The 23,054-nt window shown below is 27.6% G+C and overlaps 1 protein-coding gene across 4 annotated transcripts in view; it reads right to left on the reverse strand.

The window, feature by feature from the left end:
• Positions 1–576: 576 nt before the first annotated feature.
• LOC100211866 (basic leucine zipper transcriptional factor ATF-like) overlaps positions 577–23,054 on the reverse strand; it is a 31,005-nt gene continuing 8,527 nt past the window's right edge. Inside the window, exons 1-6 of one of the 4 annotated variants that reach the window (XR_010638707.1) lie at positions 15,373–15,475; positions 11,979–12,094; positions 10,369–10,865; positions 9,864–10,052; positions 1,059–1,169; positions 577–788 (exon numbers count right to left, since the gene is read on the reverse strand). Coding sequence is in view for 3 of the 4 variants with exons in the window: in XM_065798266.1 (XP_065654338.1) it covers positions 612–788; positions 1,059–1,169; positions 9,864–10,052; positions 15,373–15,429 (534 nt within the window). In the remaining variant the exon portion in view is untranslated. Of the gene's footprint in view, positions 789–1,058; positions 1,170–9,863; positions 10,053–10,368; positions 10,866–11,978; positions 12,095–14,740; positions 14,890–15,372; positions 15,521–23,054 lie in introns of those variants that run through there. The other 3 variants (XM_065798266.1, XM_065798267.1, XM_065798268.1) reach the window with 3 other exon arrangements.

The raw sequence follows: 23,054 nt of genomic DNA on the forward strand, positions 1-23,054 counted from the left end.
AAACTTACTGTTTACTTTAGCTATGCATAAAAAATAAAAAATTCACGCTTTTTTTTTTAAAAAAAAAAGGTTTTGTTAAATATTTTAGGTGTTGTTTATTTCATTTATGAACGTTCACCTTACTAAAATATATCAGTTTAGTAAACTGGTTCTAAAAAATTAAGTTTTGATTAGAAACCTATTCGGGTTGTTGTTTTTTTTTTACCCATTAAACCAAATGTCTTATAAAACAATGAACAGTTGGTTAAATTATTTGATTTTGGCAGGGTGAATGCAACTATCTGTTGTCTATGAAAACTCCGTGATCATACCATTATTGGTTCACACGCTGTTTATTGAAGCACGTTTTCTGTATTCATTGTTATACGTTATAAAGTCATAAATAAAATTATTTTTTTCACTAGAGTGTAATAAATATGAAATTCTATGCTGTCTAAAAATCATAAAATATGAGTGCATCATTAAAACTTTGGCGTTATTAGTATATTATTAATTTTACTTAAATTATTTCCCTATCTTTACTTACTTAATCTTCCTAAATCCATTACTAGTTTAACCAATTTTAAGGTCGCACAATTAATTTTTTTTGTTCTCAATTTATTTAAATTTTTCTATAAAGTAGGAATATAAGTTTCAGTTTTATTTCCAGACTTAGTCACAAACTTAGTATTTACTTTAGCGTGGCATTTGTGATTGGTTAATACTTGCTGAAGATCACTCATTTCTTTCTGCAATTCGCTGATCTCGTTTTCTAAACTGGTTCCGTCACTTTCGAGACGCTGACAAATCTAAAAAACGTCAAATGTCATATAATAAAATATAAACTCTATTAGGGTTCATTAAAAGATTATGTCGTTAAAAAAAATGTTTTCTTCAAATATGCTTTTGTGTTCGTTTTAAGTTTTAAATAATAACAAACAAAATTAAACTTTGTGAAATAATTTTATTTATTTATAACTCAACATAAATTAATTTCAAATCAAAAAATTTGTGTTTATAAGTGTTTATCTGCATTATAAAATTTAACTTTAGAGAAATGTTTGAAAAATTTAATTAACCTTTTCAAGTTTTTCAATTCTGTCTCTCCTTCTTTGTCGACATCTTTGAGCAGCAAGTCGATTTCGTTCTCTTCGTGCAACTAGTGTTTCTTCGTCTTCTAATGAGTTTTTCTAGTCGAAAAAAAGTAAAATATTTCTTTAGAGAATATTTGAGTCATCAAATCTTTTTTTTTTTTTTTCAAATTAAGGTTATATTTTTGGATGAGTTCTGATAAACCTCCTTTTCGGAAAGAAGGGGGGATATTATTGATTTGATATCAACCCAACAAACTGTAAGCTGTTTGAGTCAGTTAACTATAAAGAAGAGATAGAATTATAAAGCATTGCTCAGTGGGACAAAACCATGTTTTTTATGCCAAAATTAATTTTTTATATTAGAACTGTTATAAACTAAATATAAACACCTTATAAAATGAATATCAAGCTCATATTTAATACTAAAAACATAAAAATCTAAATTTATCCTTTTTTTTTTTTTCAAGTTACAAATAAAAACTACGAATTAAATTGTCTTTATTGTTGAACGTAGAACTCTCGCAAATAAAAAGTTTAACAACACCCGGAGGAATATTTTTTTTACTTATGACACAGTTTTTCTAAAAGATGAAATAACTGGATCATAAAAGCCCTTCCATTACATCTTCAGTTGTCTTTGTTCTTGGATTTTTACGGGAATGATGTTCCCTATATTTTCTAAGTTTTTTATTTCTAGCTTCTTGAGCTTCTTCACTGAATAGATCTATTGGCAATAATAGACTTTATTTTACTTCTGCTCCATGAATTAAGATCTGGTGAAGACTCTGAGGCACGTGGTACAAAAAAGAATAAAGTAGTACAAGCATGAATAGAGCTTTGCGGTTTCCAAATAACTTAAGCAAAACTTACAAGTATCTATTTAAAATCCATTTTGAAATCCATTACAAGTATCTGTTTTAAAATCTATTAGATAGGCAAACTAAGATTATGTGCAACTTTACAATTAGTTCTTTGTTTATTCCTGTAATTTCGGCAAATTCATTTTTAATTCAAAATGCTTTTCAAGCAGTAATTCCGTCATTTAAATTTTTAGTACGTCGACAAGTCCCATTTTATGTTGAAATCTTTTTTGTATATTAATTTTTTGTTCTTTAATAAGAGCTTTTTCTGCATCTTCTCTTGCTTGCCATTTTTTGATTGGTATCTTATATGAAATATGAAAAAGACACTCAAAAAATCATTTAGTACCGTTCCTAATAAATAAAGATTGTACGCGTTTACAGGTATTCCAGCACAATTTAAGATATGCTAAAATGTTCTTTAGTCTTAATCTCTTAACAATGTCATTGTTCTGATCAAATGGTAACTCAAAGAATGTTAGCAAATGATGGCATGATTATTTCAGTGAACTGAATAGAAAATTTTGTTATACTTTAAATAAATGTAAACATCAAAATATTACATATAAAAACAAAATTGAAACTATTGTTTCTTTGGGACATATACCTGTATTAAATTATTAGTACATAAACTAAATGTAGTAACATTAGATATACTGAAAAGGTTTGAAAATTTTAATTTTTTTTTAAGGAGGGAGGGGAGGGGGAGTAGAGGGGGAGTTGAGGCAGCAACAATCACCATATATAGAACAAAACAAAGTATTTTATTGAAACCATTGGTAAATATAAAAAATTATTCTATATTTGTATTTACACACTTTGCATAATTGATTTGTAGTTAAAAAGTTATTAGAAAATATTCGAGTTATAAGAAGTTATTAAAAACGTATTATTGAAATGAATGCTAGAAACGAATATGATTTAATTGTAACAACTTTATTTATTGCAAAAAGTTGCAAAATGGTTTATCTGATACCTTATAGCAATAGTTAGTAACAAAAAAATATTGAAAACTGTCTGTCCTGATGGAAAATTAAGGATTAAACTTACGTTAAATCGTTTTAAGCGAAAAAAAACAATCAAATAATATATATTTTAAAATGATACTTAATAAAATTAGTTTAAAACAATTGTAGCGTAAGAAAGTTGATAATAAAAAAATAAAAAATTGCGTTTTGAAACACATGTCAAATTCATGTGTAAATAACCGCTTAAAAAAACGTTTAAATTAATATGTAATATTTTTTTAACTAGATATTTTCTCTAATAAACATATTTTCATCATTATGACAAATTTTCAGCATGAAATAACGACAATGATTTTTTCGTATTTTAACTCACTGTGCATCGGTGTTCAAAGAAAGAAACTAGATGAAAGGATGCAACTTTCCTAAATGATAAGCCACGTACGACAGTGTTTTGGTTGGAAGAGCAAGAAATAATAACTCGCTTGATTAGCAACCATGATAAAGTTTGCTATTGTTTTTCAGTGAAAGCTATTAAATATTCTACATAAGTACAAGAAGCGCTAGATAAATTATAACATTTGGACAGATGTCCAGTATTGAGAGGTGGTGTTTGAAAGGGGAGTATTATTCAGTGATTAAGTTTTAGTTAAGTGAGTGCTGGTTATGTTAAAACAATTGTAAACAACTGCCATCGTTGTGGTAAGCATAATGTCACAAACCAATTAACATGGTATAACAAAATTACTCAATTCATTAGACATAAAGTACAACTATAAAGCAGAAGTATTACAACAAACAACAAAACAAACATATATTATAAAAAAGGAGCGCGCGCATAATTAAAAAAAAGAGAATAAAAATATATCAGCGTTAAAATAAAATTAAAAATTATGTACTATAATACCAGATGCTCGTCAGGAAATGGATATAGTTTTGACCCTTATAGGGATTCAATACTCTGGTATATGACGTTTCGAATATTTTAATGCTCAGTCCTAGAAACCCCCGTCGGGGTATCATCCTCAAAACAAGCAAGTAAAACCCATGCAATGACGATAACTATTTTTTTGTATTAGTATTCTGTCGCACTGTGCATCGGTGTTCAAAGAAAGAAACTAGGTGAAAGGATGCAACTTTGCTAAATGATAAGCCACGTACAACGGTGTTTTGGTTGGAAAAGCAAGAAATAATGACTCGCTTGACCAGCAACCATCCTAAAATTTTGTAGAAAAGAGAAAGAGAAGTAACTTTAAAACAATAAAACAGAGGCTAAGGTTTGAAACAGAGGCTGAGGTTTTGCAGCTAGAGTAGGTTCAACTGCATTTAAAATTCATTTTTGAATGAATTTTAAATGTAGAATGGAATTCAGAGTGAGAAAATGGCGAACTGTATAAATAGAAGCAACTAAGAATATACAATGAAGCAGATCCTAACTTTACAATGAATTAAAAATTTAGTTTTACATGCGTGATCAGTAGTGGAAAAAAATCTGAGAAAAAACTAAAAATCCCCCGTCACAGAAAAGTTACTATGTTCCAGATCAGCGGCTTTTTCTAAGCAACCAAAGGTATGGACTTTTTATCAACACTGGAGTATGTAGCACTTTATTTGCAAATAAAGCCACTTAAGAGATTTTTTTTGAAAATCACTATTATGAATAAGGAACAACACAAGCCAAGTTTCTCTCCTAATATTTCATTTAAATTCATAAAAACATATAATCCTAGAAGAAAAGCGAAAAGTTTCTTCTTGCAAAAAAATTTATAGTTTTTTTATTTACCATTTCGTTGATGAGTGTAATTAACACTCATCAACGAAAATAAGTGTAGTTAACACTCATCAACGAAGATAAGTGCAGGTACACTCATCAACGAAAATAAGTGCAGGTAAACTCATCAACGAAAATAAGTGTATTTAACACTCATCAACGAAGATAAGTGCAGGTACACTCATCAACGAAAATAAGTGCAGGTACACTCATCAACGAAAATAAGTGTAGTTACACTCATCAACGAAAATAAGTGCAGGTACACTCATCAACGAAAATGAATGTAGTTGCACTCATCAACGAAAATAAGTGTAGTTACACTTATCATCGAAAATGAGTGTAGTTACACTCATCAACGAAAATAAGTGTAGTTACACTCATCAACAAAAATGAGTGTAGTTACACTCATCAACGAAAATGAATGTAGTTGCACTCATCAACGAAAATAAGTGTAGTTACACTTATCATCGAAAATGAGTGTAGTTACACTCATCAACGAAAATGAGTGTAGTTACACTTATCATCGAAAATGAGTGTAGTTACGCTAAACGAAATTGTAAATAAAATAACTAGAAAAATTGAAAGTCACCTCAATGTTACTTCAAAAGTGTGTTATGAAGCGAATATCATAAAAAAGAAAGCTAAAAACTTTGATGAAATTATAAGCTTGATAAAAAGAAAGTTTCTGTTCCAACAAAAGGACTATTGTTTAACTTATATTATGGTCAATATCAACCAAGTTGGTTGATATCAAAAATAAAAAATAAATATGAAGTAAACGAAAACAAGGCAAAGACGGCAACATGATGAATGAATACAGACGGCAACATGATGAATGAATACAGTCGGCAACACGGATTTTTGAAGAAAAAAGAATTTTAGCAAGTTCTCAATTGTAACGTCTTACATAAAATGTAGAAAATTCCGTTAAAATGTTTTATGACTTAAGCGATTTATGTCGAACTATGTCTGGAAAATAGAGATTTCTTAAGCATTGGATAGAATATTTGTAACCAAAAAAAAAAAATCTTTTGTGTAACCTAAAAAAAGTATAAGTATTATAGAAAGAAAGCAAACAAGAAATAGACATAAATTACTCTGAATTAGCTTCATTTAGATCAAAGTGGTGCATTTTGTCAGATGCAAGTGGTAGACATATTTGTTTTTGTTATTATCACCAAATAGTGCAAGTGCTATACATTCTGTTTGTGTATGTTCTTATCATCAAAATGCCATATCGCTAGTGAATGCCTTAAATATCGGTGAAACCCAAGCATCATTCTAAAATATCCTAAAGTTTATTCTCCAACAACCTACTAATTGCGTACTTGCACGAGATTTTTGGAGAATACAAAGATAATTTTGAAAAAAATTAGAGGCAACGCCAAACTATAGATAGTGTAACACAATTGAGTCTGACCGCAGATTTTTAAATTTTTATTGAACTATTAGTATTAGCTATAAAGCTACAAGGTCATTTTTTTATCGCAGTTTCAAGCACAGTACTTTAGTCAACTAAAACAAAATTTGGATCAATCAAGCATAGTAATCATTGTTGACAATGCAGAAAATTATGTATTTTTAGTCCAAAATGAAATACAAAACAATCACTGAATCACTCTACAATGTTTTTTACATCAATTGGTTGTTTATTATAAAAATGATAAAGGTGCATTAAAACATATTTCTTACTTTTTTATGTCAAACAACATTACACACGGCTTAACCTTTGTAAAAGATATTTCTACTAATCTTAGTAAAAATAAAATTTCCCAGTCTGTTTAAATAACATTTATTCCCAAATGGTTTTAAAGGGCAGTATGAAAATTGTCAAATTTTTTACAATCTATGCTAACTAGAGAATAAACACAGTTTTAAAGCTAAACGGAACTCTTTTGCCATTTTTAACCATTTTTAAAACTATAGTGTGTTATGTTGTTTCTGTTCTAAAGTACAGGTAACAGGCTTTATGCTTCCGTGATTTAGTTTATAATTTCTAGGCATATTTAAACTAAGAACTAAAATAATTTCAAACTTAAAATAATTAAATAGTATAGGACAAACATTTACAAGGATTTGGTATTGTACAACTAATACAAAATCCTAAGTTTTATCATTGTGACGCATACACTACCATTTTGCTTACAAATAATCATTAAAATATTTTTAAAGCAGTTTTTTTTTATTACATTTGGTGACTCATTTGGTTACCATGGTGTCATGGCCAAAGTCAGCGCATGTATTACGCCAAAGTCATCCCATTTTGTTTGAGCTCCAGTTACAAAAAAAGTCATAATCCTCTGAGTTTGTAAAACAAGATAGAACCAAGCACTGATAATTCAAATTTATTTGATTGCCTATTTCAGTGAAACACTTTAACTAGGTATTACTATGGATATAAAATTTTGTGCAACTAAAATAATAATAAAATAATACGGATTTTAAGTGCTCGTATTAAAGTGTTATTTACAAGAACTTCATGAAGATTTATAAATTACAAACAAGTTAAACTTAATAATTAATATATTTCCAACAATTTTACACAAAATATTAACCGGCATACAATAAGGTATAAAATGTAAACCATTTTGAAACAAAAAAATTGTGCTTGGCTCACTTTCATTTACAGGACCAAAGTCACCCCAGTTTACAATATTTATATTAACATAATTTTATATATTTAACGTTTAATTAATAGTTCATTCTTTTTATTTATATATTTAAAAAGATTTCATTAAAATGTCACAAACGCATTAATCTTTCTTTTGAAACCATAAGTGCATTAAAAACTAGGCACTTAAGCAGATTTTAAAATATACGATAAGTGTGTAACAACTTATTAAACACATTCAATGGGTATGGAAAACTGCGTTTTACAAAATTCGTTTCCAATGCTTATACACTTATTAGTAATCTAACATATTATAATAAATTTTGTTAAACTCACCGTAGGTGTGGAATTGTTTGATCTATTTGCAAATAATTTTTAGTAATTTCAAAAAAGGTTACATATCACTAAAATTATACAACAGTGTGCTATTGTTGTTTTATCAATTAGATTTTTAGTGAGATGTAAGTTATAAGTAACTAAAAATATTAAAAATAAAACAAACAACATAGATAAACGGGTGTTTGTTGAGAAAATGGGCCTAAAAGTTGGGTTATATATAATAATTTGTTTTACTATATTTTTAAACATGATTCTATTTTCAGCATTTTAAGTATTTTTTTTTAATTCTGCATCGTATATGTTATTTTTAATGTCACGAAAACCCGGACATTTTAGAAAACCAGATCAATATTAAAATTGATCTTATTAACTGCTCAACATTTTGAAATTATGCATGCAACGTTTTTTTTTAATGAAATTACGCGTCAAATCATGAAACAAAATGGAAGACAAATGGTTAAATGGACTTGGTGATTTGACGTAGAATTTAAATATCAAAATTCATATATTAAGCCTTAAAGTTTACTTCACTCAAAGAATTGAAAAGTTTGAGTGAAGTAAACCTTAAAGTATTGAAAAGTATTGAGTTGAGTGTTGTGTTGAGTGTTGAATTGAGTGTTGAGTTGAGTGTTGAGTTGAGTGTTGAGTTGAGTGTTGAGTTGAGTGTTGAATTGAGTGTTGAGTTGAGTGTTGAATTGAGTGTTGAGTTGAGTGTTGAGTTGAGTGTTGAGTTGAGTGTTGAGTTGAGTGTTGAGTTGAGTGTTGAGTTGAGTGTTGAGTTGAGTGTTGAGTTGAGTGTTGAGTTGCGCGTTGAGTATACAATGCACCTGTGCTTTTTATTACTGCACTATGTTAGCAACACTTCTGTTAACTAAAACTTCTTAAATAAATTGTTTGCAATTACAAATAAGTTGTTTGCAATTACAAGCTTTCCTAATTGTTAGGGCTTAAAAAAAGGCCAAAATTAAATTTTATGCTTTTTTAAAACCTAATATTTTCAGAACTATATTTTTGAAAAAATTTTTAAATATTTAAATAAACAATACAAAATTAAGTAAATAAAAACTACTTTTTTTGGCAACTTTACGTTCTGCTTTGTTGTGATTGAAGTACATCAAATTATTTTTAACTGTTTGGTCTAAATAATATTTGTTAAAATCTTGAAAAATGTCATATAAAGATAATTGGTATTTATATAAGTAGTGTTTAAAAACCACAATAATCAGGTAGTAATTTCTGCATTACTTAAAATTTGAAACACTGTATGCAATGTCTTGTAACAAGCCACAGCTAAACATGAAGTCCAAAAATGTTGGTACTTTCAAATTAGTCTAATGCAGTAGTGGTGTTGAGGTAGAGCACTCACTTCATAAGCGAGAGCTTCCGAGTTCAATTCCCACCTCGTCCCTGGTAGTACCGCGCTCTACTCGTCTCTCCGCGTAGCGTCCTTATTGGCAAGGTTCTTGTTTCAAAGTTATAGAGTTTAGAGAGGCTCTTAACCACAATTAAAGTAGCTTGCTCAACTGTAGGGGCTTTTTCGGCTTTAGGGAGCTGAATTAACCTTTAAATAAAATACAAACAAATCATGTTTTATTGAAAAACAAAAGACTTTTTAAAAACTTTATAAAAATTTTTAAAAAGCGTACTAATCAAAGCATTTCTTAATTCTCGGATAATTCTAAGTAAACATTATTGCCTGATACTTCAAAAATCATATATAATATAACCAATAAAAATTTCAAGTCTGTTTTTCATGAAATGCAATTACAGTATTATTACTATAAAAAAAAAAAAAAAAAAAAAAACTAAATTTGAGAAAGTCACTGAAGTCGACTTTCAAGCAATTCAAGCAACTTTTTGTCTAACAAACAAATTTTTTTAATAAAAATTAATTTTAACTTAAATGCTATAATAAATATTTTTTAATTTATCATTTAATTGACTTGTATATACTTTATTTTGTTTTAAAAAGTTTTTATTCACGCACGCCTATACGTACTTATACAGGGATCGCAACGACGAAAGAGGCAAGGCAGAGTTGGGGAGTGGAAGAGACTTAGTTAACCCACTTTTATCAAAATTTTAAAAATAAAATATATAATAACTTATAAAAATACCCCGCAATCCTTGTTTTTCATGAACATAGCTCTGAGAGTAATCAAATATGCAAATAATGCAAATTATTGAGAGTAATCAAATATACAAATAATGCAAATTAAGTCAATAACTTTTAAAATTGTATACTTTGTTTTGCCTCCTTGAGCTTGTCTTATCTGAATCTTCAAAATCTTCAATCTCAGAGTCCTCTTTTTCCGCTAAAATGTCAGAATTGAAGGAAGCGTGTTTGTTTTTTATTGAACAGCGAATTACTTCTTTTACATCAACATTGTCATCATAGGTTTCCACAAAAGAGTTATCGTTTTCTAAAATCTCCTTAAAAAAAAGACAAATTTGCTAGAAATAAAAAAGCTTGCTAGAAAAATAAAGAAGTAAAAAAGTTATAAGATATAATTGTTATAAAAACAAAATTCAATATTTCGATACTTTATTATAACAAATTAAATTTAAATCCCTGTGGTTTTTATAAAAAATTTGGTACAAAACCTACCAACCTGTGGAGGTACACAACCTAACCAACATGAAGAGGCATAATAACTTAAACTATTTATTTCTTTGATTTTTTTATCTATATAAACTAAAAAATTTAAATTTGAGTAAATAAATTTTTTAAGCAAAATGTGCTTATTACCTTTATACGTTTAAGGACATCTCGGCCATGTTGTTTTGATTATTTTTTGGTAATCATAGCTTATCATAACAACTCGGCTCGTTTGAAGAGGATAAACGTGATCTTGTACCTACACTTCCTGTAATTTGTGGACAAAAATGTCGGTTTCATAAAGAACTGGACAAGGAGAAGAGACTGATTTGCATAGTGGGAGAGATTTGAGAAAAATCTCTCCCACTATGTCAAATAAAATAATGTCTTTAGCAAATTTATTTGAAAAGTAAATTTATTTTATTTTTAAGATCAGCGTCAAAAAAAAATGAAGGGTTTATTTTATTTTTAGTTAATTATATTATATAATTTTAACATAATGGCTTGTGTCTGTAAAAATGACCCGAACCAAACGGTATTGATTTTCTTAAATAAGCATAGAGTTTATGTAAATTAGCCATCTTATTTATGTAAATTTTTGATCAAGTTTCTTTTTATTTTGGTGCAGTCGTATATAAAACTTCGACCTGAAAAAAAATAAAGAAAATAATTTCATTTGAAAAAACGTCGTATCTTTAATTTCAAATATTACGAAAGTTCACATTTTTAGGTATGATAAATAAAGAATATGGAAGACTTGGACATTTAGATCTTTTGATATTTTTTCTCTTAGCAAATTAACTATAGTTCATAAGTTCAAAAACATATCTGAAGGTGGATATTACAACTAATAATATCAATATAATTGATATATAATATGAAAGAAACCTAAAAAAGAATAAAATTTTTAGACAAGATTCTTCTTAAAAACTTTTTATCTTTAATTTTATCTTAAAAACTTTTGTAATTAAATACTTATTTAGCAATCATTGTCATGAACCTTTTAATCAAGAATGTGATAAAGTTGACCCAGGGGCGGATCCAGCATTTTTTGAAAGTTGAATTGTCTAACTTCCAGACATGGAGCAAACTCTAAACATTTATATGCCTAAACATATGTTTAATGTGGATAATTTGCAAAAAATTGCGGTGATTAGAGCAAGGAAACATAAAGGCGCTAAATTTATCGCCCCCTTGCCCTAAACGTGAGAGTAAAAAATTAATATAATTTAATTTTTACTATTCTTAACTAAATTTTTATTTTATCGATAAATTTTAAATTTTATTCTATACTCTCTCAGCGTTCAAAAATTGTCTATATAAAGTTTGAACACGCCTCAATTAGAGGGAGTAACAATTTTTATATCACAACTTTTGTCATAATTTTATTTTTAAAAAAGTTTTATTTAAACTATTTAAAGTTGACAGCCATAAATTTTGAATGTAAAAAGATTATAGTATGAAATTTAAAATTTATTAATAAATTTTAAATTTGGTTGAGAATAGTAAAAATTATATTTCATCAACTTTATACTCTCACGTTTAGGGTAGCGATAAATTTAGCGCTTTTTTCTCTTCAGGCTCGACGTATCGCAATTTTTTGCAAAGCACCCTTATTTGACATAAGGATAAATATATAAATGTTCTGAATTTTCTCCATAACTGAATGTTAAATATCTCAAATACAAAAAAACGATGGATCAGCCCCTGAGTAGGAGAGATGGGAAACGAACCGAACCCGAATTGAACTAGAACCTTACCTACGACCGAACTGAACTGAACCCAAACTTTACTTCTTACCGAATCGAACCAAACCCGAACTTTGATATTGTTTGGAATGAACCAAACCAAACAGACTGTCCGAACTCTAATCATGCTAAAAAAAGATTTATAGCAGAGAAAATTTTGTAATTCGCGCTACTATACATAACATAACGCGATGTTAGAATTATCTTGTTTTATCCACATTTTTTAGTTTTGAGATAAAACGATTTAAAAAAGAAAGAATTTAGGAGACGGCATTTAAAATTTTTTTTATAACTTATGTTTTCTCCGCAACTTTTATAGTTATAACATAGGTTTCGATACATTTTAACACCTTAAGTGATACGCAAATTCTCAGGCAATAGACAATATATAGACAACTTTAATATATAGACAATATATTGACAACAGACGGATATAGACAACTTTAGTAAATGCAGTTATTCAGATCCTCAAAAAAGACTTCAGTTATTCAGATTAGAGTAAATACAGTTATTCAGATTCTCCTTCAAAAAAGAGCAAATCTGACCATGAATAATAAAGACATGAATAATTTGACAAATACTTGGCACTGCCCGTAACAGGGCGTGATGCATTTAATTCTGTAAAGACAATGATTGTGAACATTAGCTTCTGACAATGGTATTGATTGCTAGAAAGTCATTGGCTATTCCTTCTACAAGGACTGCCAGCGAAAGAGTCTTTTCAGTGTGTCGGGTGACGATGAGTGAACGCAGGGCTCTCCTAAACCCAGAAAAATTAGAAATGCTGATATTACTCGAATATAACATGCAGCCCTGATTACTACACTCACAGTAGGCTACTTAAGCTACTGTTATCTGTTTTCAAAAATTTACTGTTTTATGTTTTGCGCACTTAACTGCAGCTTTCGTTTTTAGAACTTTTGAAGTTGCAGTAGTTAAAAGATTGCAAATTTTTCTTACAATTTGCTCTAACTACTCAATATTTAATTTATTTGTGTATTATCATTGTGAATGTAACTAATAAAACTAATTAAAAAAAACTGTGTTAATACCGAACCAAACCCAAACTTTAGTTGTTACCGAACCAAATCCGAACTGCGTTTAAGACCGAAGCGAACCGAACTTGACCATTAGATATAACTAAACTGAACCGGACCCGAACTTTAAAAGAAAAGTTCGTTTTCAATCTCTACCGAGTAGGCTTACATTTTCACCAATTTTTTTATAGCGTTTTTTTATAATGGTCTAATTATAAAAATTTTTGGCACAAACAAAAGAAAAAATTTAAGATCTTTAGAGAATGGTTCTTTTTAAGTACAAGAGTTAGGTAACCTATAGCCACGATACTGCTCATGATTAATCACCATCAAGTGATAACTGATTATCACTAAGTAATCAATTTTGTTGAACATTTCAAAAAAAATTTTAAAAACCTTATTAATTCTTATTTCAAAATTTCATTTTAAAATAAGAACTTAAAACTGTTCTCAATTTTCTGTTACAACTTTTAAGTTACAAATGACTGCTTTGTAGCTTTGGTATTAATTAAACAAATCCACTTCTTATTTTTTTTGCAATAACAATTGCAAAAAAATATAAGTACGATGAAATATATTTTCGTTCTATTATGTGCAAGCTCATGTTGTTTTATTTTTGACTACTTTTTTAAAGTAAATTTATTAGCCTTGATAACCTTTCAAGTTTATTTAATGTAAACTAAAAATGCCTGCAAGTTTTAAATTAAAAATTTGTAAACTTATTCGGTTTATTTTATGAAATTTCTGGTTGTTATGGAAATTTGTCCCCATAGAATCATGATCAACAGGTTTTGATGAGCCCATTAATGAGAAAATTGACATATTAAGGGGCGCCTAGAAACTTTATGATGTCCGGGTAGATAATTTTAAGATTTCTTCCCTCCCTTACATCCTCAAGCTTTATATTCAGTACATGGCACAAACTGGATCAGCTACCCTCTGGGCATTCATGGTCAAAGGAGTAGTATGCAAAGCACCATCAGTTACAAAAAAGTTTAATCATTAAACAGTGATAATAAAGTTTAATTTAATCACGAGATTCATTTCAATATGGCAGATATTGAGTTTAAACGAAATCTTTTTTATATGCCTAATACTTCTCAAGAAATTTTTTTTTAGTATTCATTTTATAATACCCGTATTTTATATATTGCTGAAAAAAAGAACATTTAAATAAACAAGTAAATAAAATTACTATATAAACAAGCAATATCATTTTATAAAGATATTGGTTAATTAAGATATTATAATTTTATAAAGATTTTGGTTAATAAATGTTCAAATATATCAAGTATAAAATGAATTAAGTTGAACACCCAAATTAGATGTTTTATTAAAAAACCTCAACAGGGTGTTGAGGTGTTTGATCAAAAACAAAAAGACATGGATTATCATCAAATGCTTTTTTAATGTATTTATTAACAATATTTGTCAGCTGGTAATATTAGATGGTAAAAACTAAAAAGGTTTAATTTATATAACATATACAATATATAAAGATATATGAAACAATGATACATAGCATATCATTAAAAAAGTAAGAAACATAGCACTGTTAAAGTCATTTATAAATGACTTTAACAGTGACTGTAAAAACTGACTCTTTTTTTTTCTAACACTAACTTAAAGTGTTTTAAATTTAAAACACTTTAAGTTGGTATCACAAAAAAAAGAGTCACTTTTGGCCTTTTTTTAGTAAAAAGGAAAAAAAGAAATTTTTCCCTAAATTTCAATTACCATCAATATTGAGACATCCTCCATTTGATACCATCGATACCAAAAAATTTGATTTTGTCAAGAAAAAAATTAAGTTAAAAAAATAAAATCATTTAAAAGTTTAATTTTAACCGAAAATCATTTTGGTAAATATGTTGAACTGTCATATGTGTTGACACATTAACGATGACTAATTAAGTGCTGTCAACAGTAACTGTTGTCAACAGATACCTTTTTTAAAGTTAAACTTTTTAAATAAGCTTAGCTTGTTTTAATTTTGGTTAATGACAGTTCATAATTGCTGTATCTGACTCTATATTATTGTTTCGTTGTTTTATTTTTTGTATTAACAACGCACACATAACTTTCAATTTTTTAAAAATTTGATGCAGTCGGTTTTACCTACTTCAAGCACACCTATATTTGGCTAGAAATTACATAACGTGATACGTACGCGAATTTTTATAATTAATTTGAAATTAAAATTTATAAATAAAAACTCATAATAGCTTATAAACTCTGGAATTTTCCTTTATGACATTAGGTGCTTTAACTCTGCGCTCGCCACCGAGTCTTGTTTAATTTGACTTTTAAACAGTAACTTAAACGACATGGATAAAATAAAAAAAATTTTTTTTAGAAATGTTTCTTACCATTCTCATTTTTATATTTTTCATCATTTTAAAAAACACTAATATAAAATCTTTCATAAACGCTTTTGATTTTTTTAAAATACATTTTTATTATTATCATCTATCGTTGAAACAGCGTTCATTTGAAATTCAATAATTTTCTAAAAGAATTTTTAATTAATAATGCCATGATCACTGAAGAAACATCTGTTTACTCTCCGTCGTTTTTTTTGATAATCCACAGAATGAGTTGTTTTTTAATTTTTCTTCAGAAAACAAAACTTAAATGAGTTAACAATTACTTAGGCGCACTACGCAAACAGGATAAATGAGGTCATTTTATGAAAATCATTGCCCCTACGTGTAAATTTATAAATTGAAAACATGACGTAAACTGGCGTAGAAGTTTTTTTAAAAAATTTAGTTGTTTAAAACATCACAACAAGTGACAATTTACCAAACAAAATTTTAGTCGGAATAAATTTTGTTATTGTTAATTAGTTAAATTGAGAGAAAGTAATAAACAAACTAATTAATATCTCCTTACCCATCCTACCTCCTAATGTTAGTTAAGTTAGATAAGCTACGCCCTAAAACAGCCTCTGCCCCACTCTTTTTTCTACTGCCATGAATTATTGAATTTTTCGTTTTAAAAAGCTTCTAATTTTAAATCAAATCGAAAAATTAGCACAAAAAAAAATACAGTTATTCATTAAAGCGTTTATTTATTAACACTTATTTCCTTTTAACCAAAGTAAATAAATGTAAATGCTTTAATGATGGATTTTTAACGTAGTGTGAAAACTTGCTGAAAAAAGATTAATGATTTTGCAAATGGCAAAGGTTTTTATCGTAACAGAAAAAAATAAAAAAGTAAGCTGATTTGGTTTAATGAAACCTTGATAAATCAATTTGAAAAAAATAGTAGAAAAGCAAATTTCTTACTTACTGAAGTATTTAATTAAAACAGCATTACATGCTTGCTTTCGAGTTTTTTTATATTTAATTTCCTAACCATTGCCGTAATACTGAATGTTTCTTATTTTATTAAAAATAAATTTTTGTAAATAAACTTATTTTATTAAAGATAAATAAACTCAACTTTGTTTTTGGTTATTTGATGTTTTGGATTTACTCAATAGTTGTGGTAAAATTAAAAACATCAACAATGTATTAATTAATATCTCCTTACCCATCCTACCTCCTAATGTTAGTTAAGTTAGATAAGCTACGCCCTAAAACAGCCTCTGCCCCACTCTTTTTTCTACTGCCATGAATTATTGAATTTTTCGTTTTAAAAAGCTTCTAATTTTAAATCAAATCGAAAAATTAGCACAAAAAAAAATACAGTTATTCATTAAAGCGTTTATTTATTAACACTTATTTCCTTTTAACCAAAGTAAATAAATGTAAATGCTTTAATGATGGATTTTTAACGTAGTGTGAAAACTTGCTGAAAAAAGATTAATGATTTTGCAAATGGCAAAGGTTTTTATCGTAACAGAAAAAAATAAAAAAGTAAGCTGATTTGGTTTAATGAAACCTTGATAAATCAATTTGAAAAAAATAGTAGAAAAGCAAATTTCTTACTTACTGAAGTATTTAATTAAAACAGCATTACATGCTTGCTTTCGAGTTTTTTTATATTTAATTTCCTAACCATTGCCGTAATACTGAATGTTTCTTATTTTATTAAAAATAAATTTTTGTAAATAAACTTATTTTATTAAAGATAAATAAACTCAACTTTGTTTTTGGTTATTTGATGTTTTGGATTTACTCAATAGTTGTGGTAAAATTAAAAACATCAACAATGTATTAACTAATCAAACTTTGTTAGTAATCCAAAGTATTAATACATAAATAATCAAGAAAGGAATAAAACGTGTAACAAAAAATTATATGGAAAAATAAGTAGGATAAGTAAGAACATCAAAAAAGTACTATAGTAAAAAATAATCTTAGACACCCCCTTTGCACCATATTTTAAATTGTCCCTACACATTCTAACATTGAACTCATTTAAAATTTAACAAATATTTTTTTTATTATTATTATTGTTATAAGAGAAAAAAAAAACTCTATCATACGCCAATAGAACAAGCACCCATACAACTAAATTAATTTATCTTTATAGACGGTAGAAACTCGCTTCAAGAATTATATTTTATAAAGACAAGCTTGCTCATGCAAACCCATTAATGAAGATGCAACTAAAAATTTAACAAATTAATATAAGTACCTTAAAATTTAGAAAATTAAGTCTTATATTTTGAAATATTATATGTATAAATAATATATATTTTATATAATATAAAATTTGACTTATCCGATCCTCCACTTTTGGGAAAATCCACAACCAATCCCAATTGGTTCATAAAATTGGTCTGAATTCGGCACTTTACTTGCTGTATCACTATTTTATTAGCTACCGTTCTAGCCTACCATTTTCCAGTTTCCTTTTTATATTCAATATGCAGTATTAGCTCAAAAAAGTTTATCCAAGCGTGTAGGCTGGATAAAACATATTTAATCTCTAAATTATAGGTGTCTAAATTCAACACTTTCTCCAAGTTACTCATGTTTTTGAGAGATAAATCACAAACTGGACAACACTGTATCGAGTTTTTCATAGTTGATACAATTGATTGAGTTTAACTATCTATTATGTTCAGCTCAATAAAACATTTTACAGCTATTTCTTTCCTGCAAAATAATGTTAATGGTATCACATTTCTCAATTTCGAAATCAATAGTTTTTTTTTCTTCTTCCACAACATTCTTGGTTTCTTTTTGAAACGAAAATCTAACTGGTCAACAATATGCAGTCGATGATGGCTTTTCGTTTCTCCACACTACTACGTTTATATCATAATAAAATTCACTCAGCTCTAATGGTACTATGCAAGGAATATATAAATACTCTTCATTCTTTAGATTTCTTACAATGTTTTCATTATGGCTAACTTGCTTGTGAATACTTCGCCCTATAGCACCATAAAACCCAGCCTTGCATCTAAACGTTAGTTTAATTAGTTCCTTTAACATTGTGGTTAGCACAGGAGCCTGTACGTCACACAGTCTTTCAAGAGTGTGCATCAGATGGTCTTTTAACGGTATGTTTACTGTATACTCATCTATATAAATGCTTTTGGGATATTTTTATCTTTTAAAAATCGTTTACCATTATATAAAAGATACATGTGGCAGCCTTTTTTTTCAGCATTATTTCGTAAAAGCTGGTATGTTGATTTTGATATACCACCATCAGCAATAATTGGTAAATCTTCATCCGGTGAATACTTTTTAGAAGTTTCAACGGGTTTGTCATCTGAAATTTTGGCAATTTTTTTAGCAGTCTTGTACTTAAACTCATTCCTAAGTTTTAATTTTGTTGCATTAAGTAATTCAGCGCCAGATAAACTGTTAATGACATTGTTAAGCTTTCTCTTTTTTGTTCTCTTGCATGAGTTTCAAAAGAGCACCAGGGTCTTCCAAGGGTCTTCAGGGTCTTCCAATTTCATTAACTGTAGAATTTAGCGTAATGTACGTTAGCTGAAAATCTTGCGCTGGCCAATTTTCATTGTTTTTCTCAAAATATTATTAATATCATTGTTTGCAGCTATCGACTTTTTGCGATATACTTTAAGTTTTTACACTTACAATCTTTTAACTTATCTACTGAAGCTAGAAGAGTTAATACTGATAAAAAAATGATTTGTCATTAGGAACTAGTTTGTTTTGTCTTATAAGTGTGTGAACTTTACCAATTTTTATATAATAACTAAAACAAAAAACAAGAAAAGTATTTTTTTAACAGTACAATGTGCATTGAATTGTATTGGAGAAAAAATAACATGTGTTTTTGTTTGGGTGAATAAAAAACGTGACGTTTTAAATAAGTATTTCGATTTCAAGCGAATAATACGAATTGAAACTCGTACTTTTAAAATGTCAAATAAACTCAAAAGGGGAAATTAGGGGTAACGTATATAGTTCTAATAGGTTAAAGACATGTTGCGTTTACTAGCTCAAGCACTTTATAATACCTCATTATTATAAACCCATTATTATAAATGTGTTATGAATGTTGATCTTTTCTTTATATTAGTTTCGTTAAGTTATATTTTTAAATAGTTAAAATAGAAAAACTAATTGTGCATAAACGTATTTTTTTAAAGAGACTGTTTACTAAAGTTAAGCAAAAAAATAAAAAATGTTACGCTTTTTGTAAAAATAAAGTAATTTATTATACATGGAAATTAATTTTTGTGGTTTTGAAAGATGATTATTATACTCAAATAAATTATTTAACGAGAAAATAGAGTATTACGACTATGTTTTATTACAAGGTTTTTGAAACAATAAATTTCAATTTTTGAGTTTTTGTGCACCACTTGACCGATAATGCGTTGCGCAAATCACCTTGGGCACGATATTTTTGCAAATCGAGTCTTGCTTTTGTTAATCACAAATCAGATTAAAAATATTCTCTGCCTATTTTCTACATGTCTTCAACACAAAGAAGGCGTTCGTTTACCTCCCAGCTTGTTTTATATATATATATATATATATATATATATATATATATATATATATATATATATATATATATATATATATATATATATATAAATATATATATATATATATATGTAAATTATGTTAGTGAATTTTACAAAGAGAGTGCTCAATGTTCTTAAAAAACAGAGCAATAATAATTTAGTAAAAAACATTTATCTAACTTTTTTCTTCAACTTTAAGTTTCACCATTGCTGGATCATCAGGAAGAATTACAACCATCATCAGGAAGAGTTACGAGTAACTCTTCTTGATGATCAATCAATGATGAAACTTAAAGTTGAAGAAAAAAGTTAGATAAGTGTTTTTTACTAATTTATATATATACTGCTGTTTTACAGAACTAGCTTACATGCTTCATGTAATTCATATATATATATATATATATATATATATATATATATATATATATATATATATATATATATATATATATATATATATATATAATATATATATATATATATATATATATATATATGAAATAAATGTTTAACTCTTTATAATTAATAAGTTGGTATAAAGATCAGTAACGAGCTTAGAACAACCTCTGCTCCAGCCTAAAATTTACATTTGCATACTTTAAGTACTTTACTAGTAGTCTGGTACAAATGCATATAAACTTTGTATTGAGTACGTCTCTTAGGACAGGGGCATTACATTCGACAAGAAACACATTTAGAAATCTTTTACCATTTACAATTTAGCTTATACATATTTGTTTTGATATAGTAAAATTATTACCTGATGGATTAACTCTTAACGTACCACATCTTAATGGAGAACCATGGATAGAAGTAAAAAATTCCACACATGCAAATTTATGTTGAATACTTCAACAGTTTATACATACAAAATACATTTTATAATAACAAAAACACATAGCATGTGTTTTTATTATTGTAAAACATAGACAAACATCTTTTTTCTAAAAATTTGATTGTCTTTTCTTCATAACTCTTTTTTCATTAAAATGTTTAAAACTTTTACCACTTAATTTGATTTTTTTTAATCTTTTTTTTTTTCAGTTATTAGAAAAAAAAAAGTTATTTGACTTACATACTTTTTCTTTCTTTTAATATCAGTGTTTATATGTAACTGTACAAAAAATGACTGTTCCGTAGACAAACATATAAATTTTATTTCTTTTGTTAAATTTTTAAACAGAGTATTATATATCCAATTGTCATTTTTTACATGTAAGTTAATGTAGCCTGCAAAGGTTTTTCTAAACCTTGAAAAAGTGTTAAATGATTTAAGTACGAAGTTTTATTAGAGTTATGTAATAAAAAAAACATATTAGTCTCCTCAAAACTAAGGTTGAAACAAAACATCCTTAAAACTCTCCTTAGAGTTCATATATTGACATGGAACATATCAGCTATTTTTGCAATCAGTATAAATTTACTTCTTTAAAAAAACTTTAATCTTCAACTCTTTACAATTAACATAAAAATAAATTTATAAATAAAGTTCTTCACCAGCAGCCTGGTAAAACTGCATATAATCTTTGTATGCAAAAGTACTCCACCAGTAGTCTCATACAACTGCATATCAACTACATATAAACTTTGTATTCGAGTATGCTTTAAAGCCAAGGACATTATATTTTACGAGAAACACATTTATAGATCTTTTCGAATTTAAATTAACTTTTTTTCGATTTCTTTAAATTAACAACAGATAAAATCCCTACGACCAAAATAAACGTTATTGAAACTTTGAAAATTTTTACAAGTGAAAATTATCTTGTACAAATACATTTTGATGCTTTTTAAATGCTCTGAAGAGAACTAAAATAAAATTAATAACACAAGACTTGTATTGATAAACTTAGTTGATAACTTTAAAAGTTATTTGCTTATTTTGATTATAATTATATTTTTCAACAGAAGCGCACTGGCCTCTCTTTTAAAATCAGCGAATCAGATTGCTCATATTTCTGCCTATTCTTAGCCTGGTTTCAAAATATGCCACCCGGCCTCCGATCGGCAATGATTGTAAAGTATCTTGCTTCTTTAATTTCCTTTAAAAGAGCACACTGCACCAATAATGCAGACTCATGTAATGAATTAAAATAAAATAAAAACTCATTCTGAGATTCCCATGAGAGATAATGGGCCAGCATCTAAGTTTCCTCTATTTGGCAACTAATTTCGTTTTTAAGATGATTTTTTAATGTTTCGCTATGATTTGAAATCATTTCCGTAGCTCCAAAAAAATTTTACTTGCTTACCTAGAGCAGAAGTTTGAGCCGTTGCAATAGTTATACAAGAAACGGTAAAAAATTACATTGTTAAAAAAAATAAAAATTACTGTCTATCAAAAACTCTAGTTGACCTCTAAACGCCATGTTTCGCGTTAAAGAAACAACTTTGCAACAAGAATACAGCGCAATGTTTCACACCACCTTACTACCACCTACTACCACCTCATCACCACCTTGCTACCTCAGATTCTAAAGCTTATATAAAAAACATGTCAAAAAAAAATCCAAAACTTTAATATAAAAGCAAGCATGAAAATACATTTACATTTGTTACGTTTGTGTTATGCTTCATGCTTAATAATACGACTAACTATATTGAAAAGTATAATATGTCATGAACAAAATTGTAATGTGTATCTCATGAAATTAAGAAATAAAAGGGTTCTCGATGACTTCATACAGCTGTCTGCAAATTTCCCTTGACTACATAATTGACTGAAACTTTGTTTTCTCAAAATATAAATTGTAATACTATTTTACTTTATTATATTACGTACATGAAATAGATTTTAATATTATTTCAGTTGTTTAAATATATGGAAAAAAAGTACTGATATTCTGATTTTGAAAATGATTTTAAAAAGGATTTTAAAAGAAAAGCGTAAGCGCGTTCGTAAATTTCAAAACCAATTAAAAAAATCAAAAATTTCGAAGAGCGTATTGAATATTAAAAGTAAAACGAAATAGTTATATAAAAAACGTTTTTTCGTAGCGTGTGGAGATTTACCGAAGTTGGAGATTTACCGAAGTGGAGATTTACCGAAGTTGGAACATTTAGGGCTTAAAATTTTTTAACTATAGATGGCTCAAAAAATTAAAAAATTTATGATTCGGTTAAAAAGTAGACAAAATT

Source organism: Hydra vulgaris, chromosome 05, assembly GCF_038396675.1.
Source record: "Hydra vulgaris chromosome 05, alternate assembly HydraT2T_AEP".
In the NCBI taxonomy this organism is placed as follows: domain Eukaryota; kingdom Metazoa; phylum Cnidaria; class Hydrozoa; order Anthoathecata; family Hydridae; genus Hydra; species Hydra vulgaris.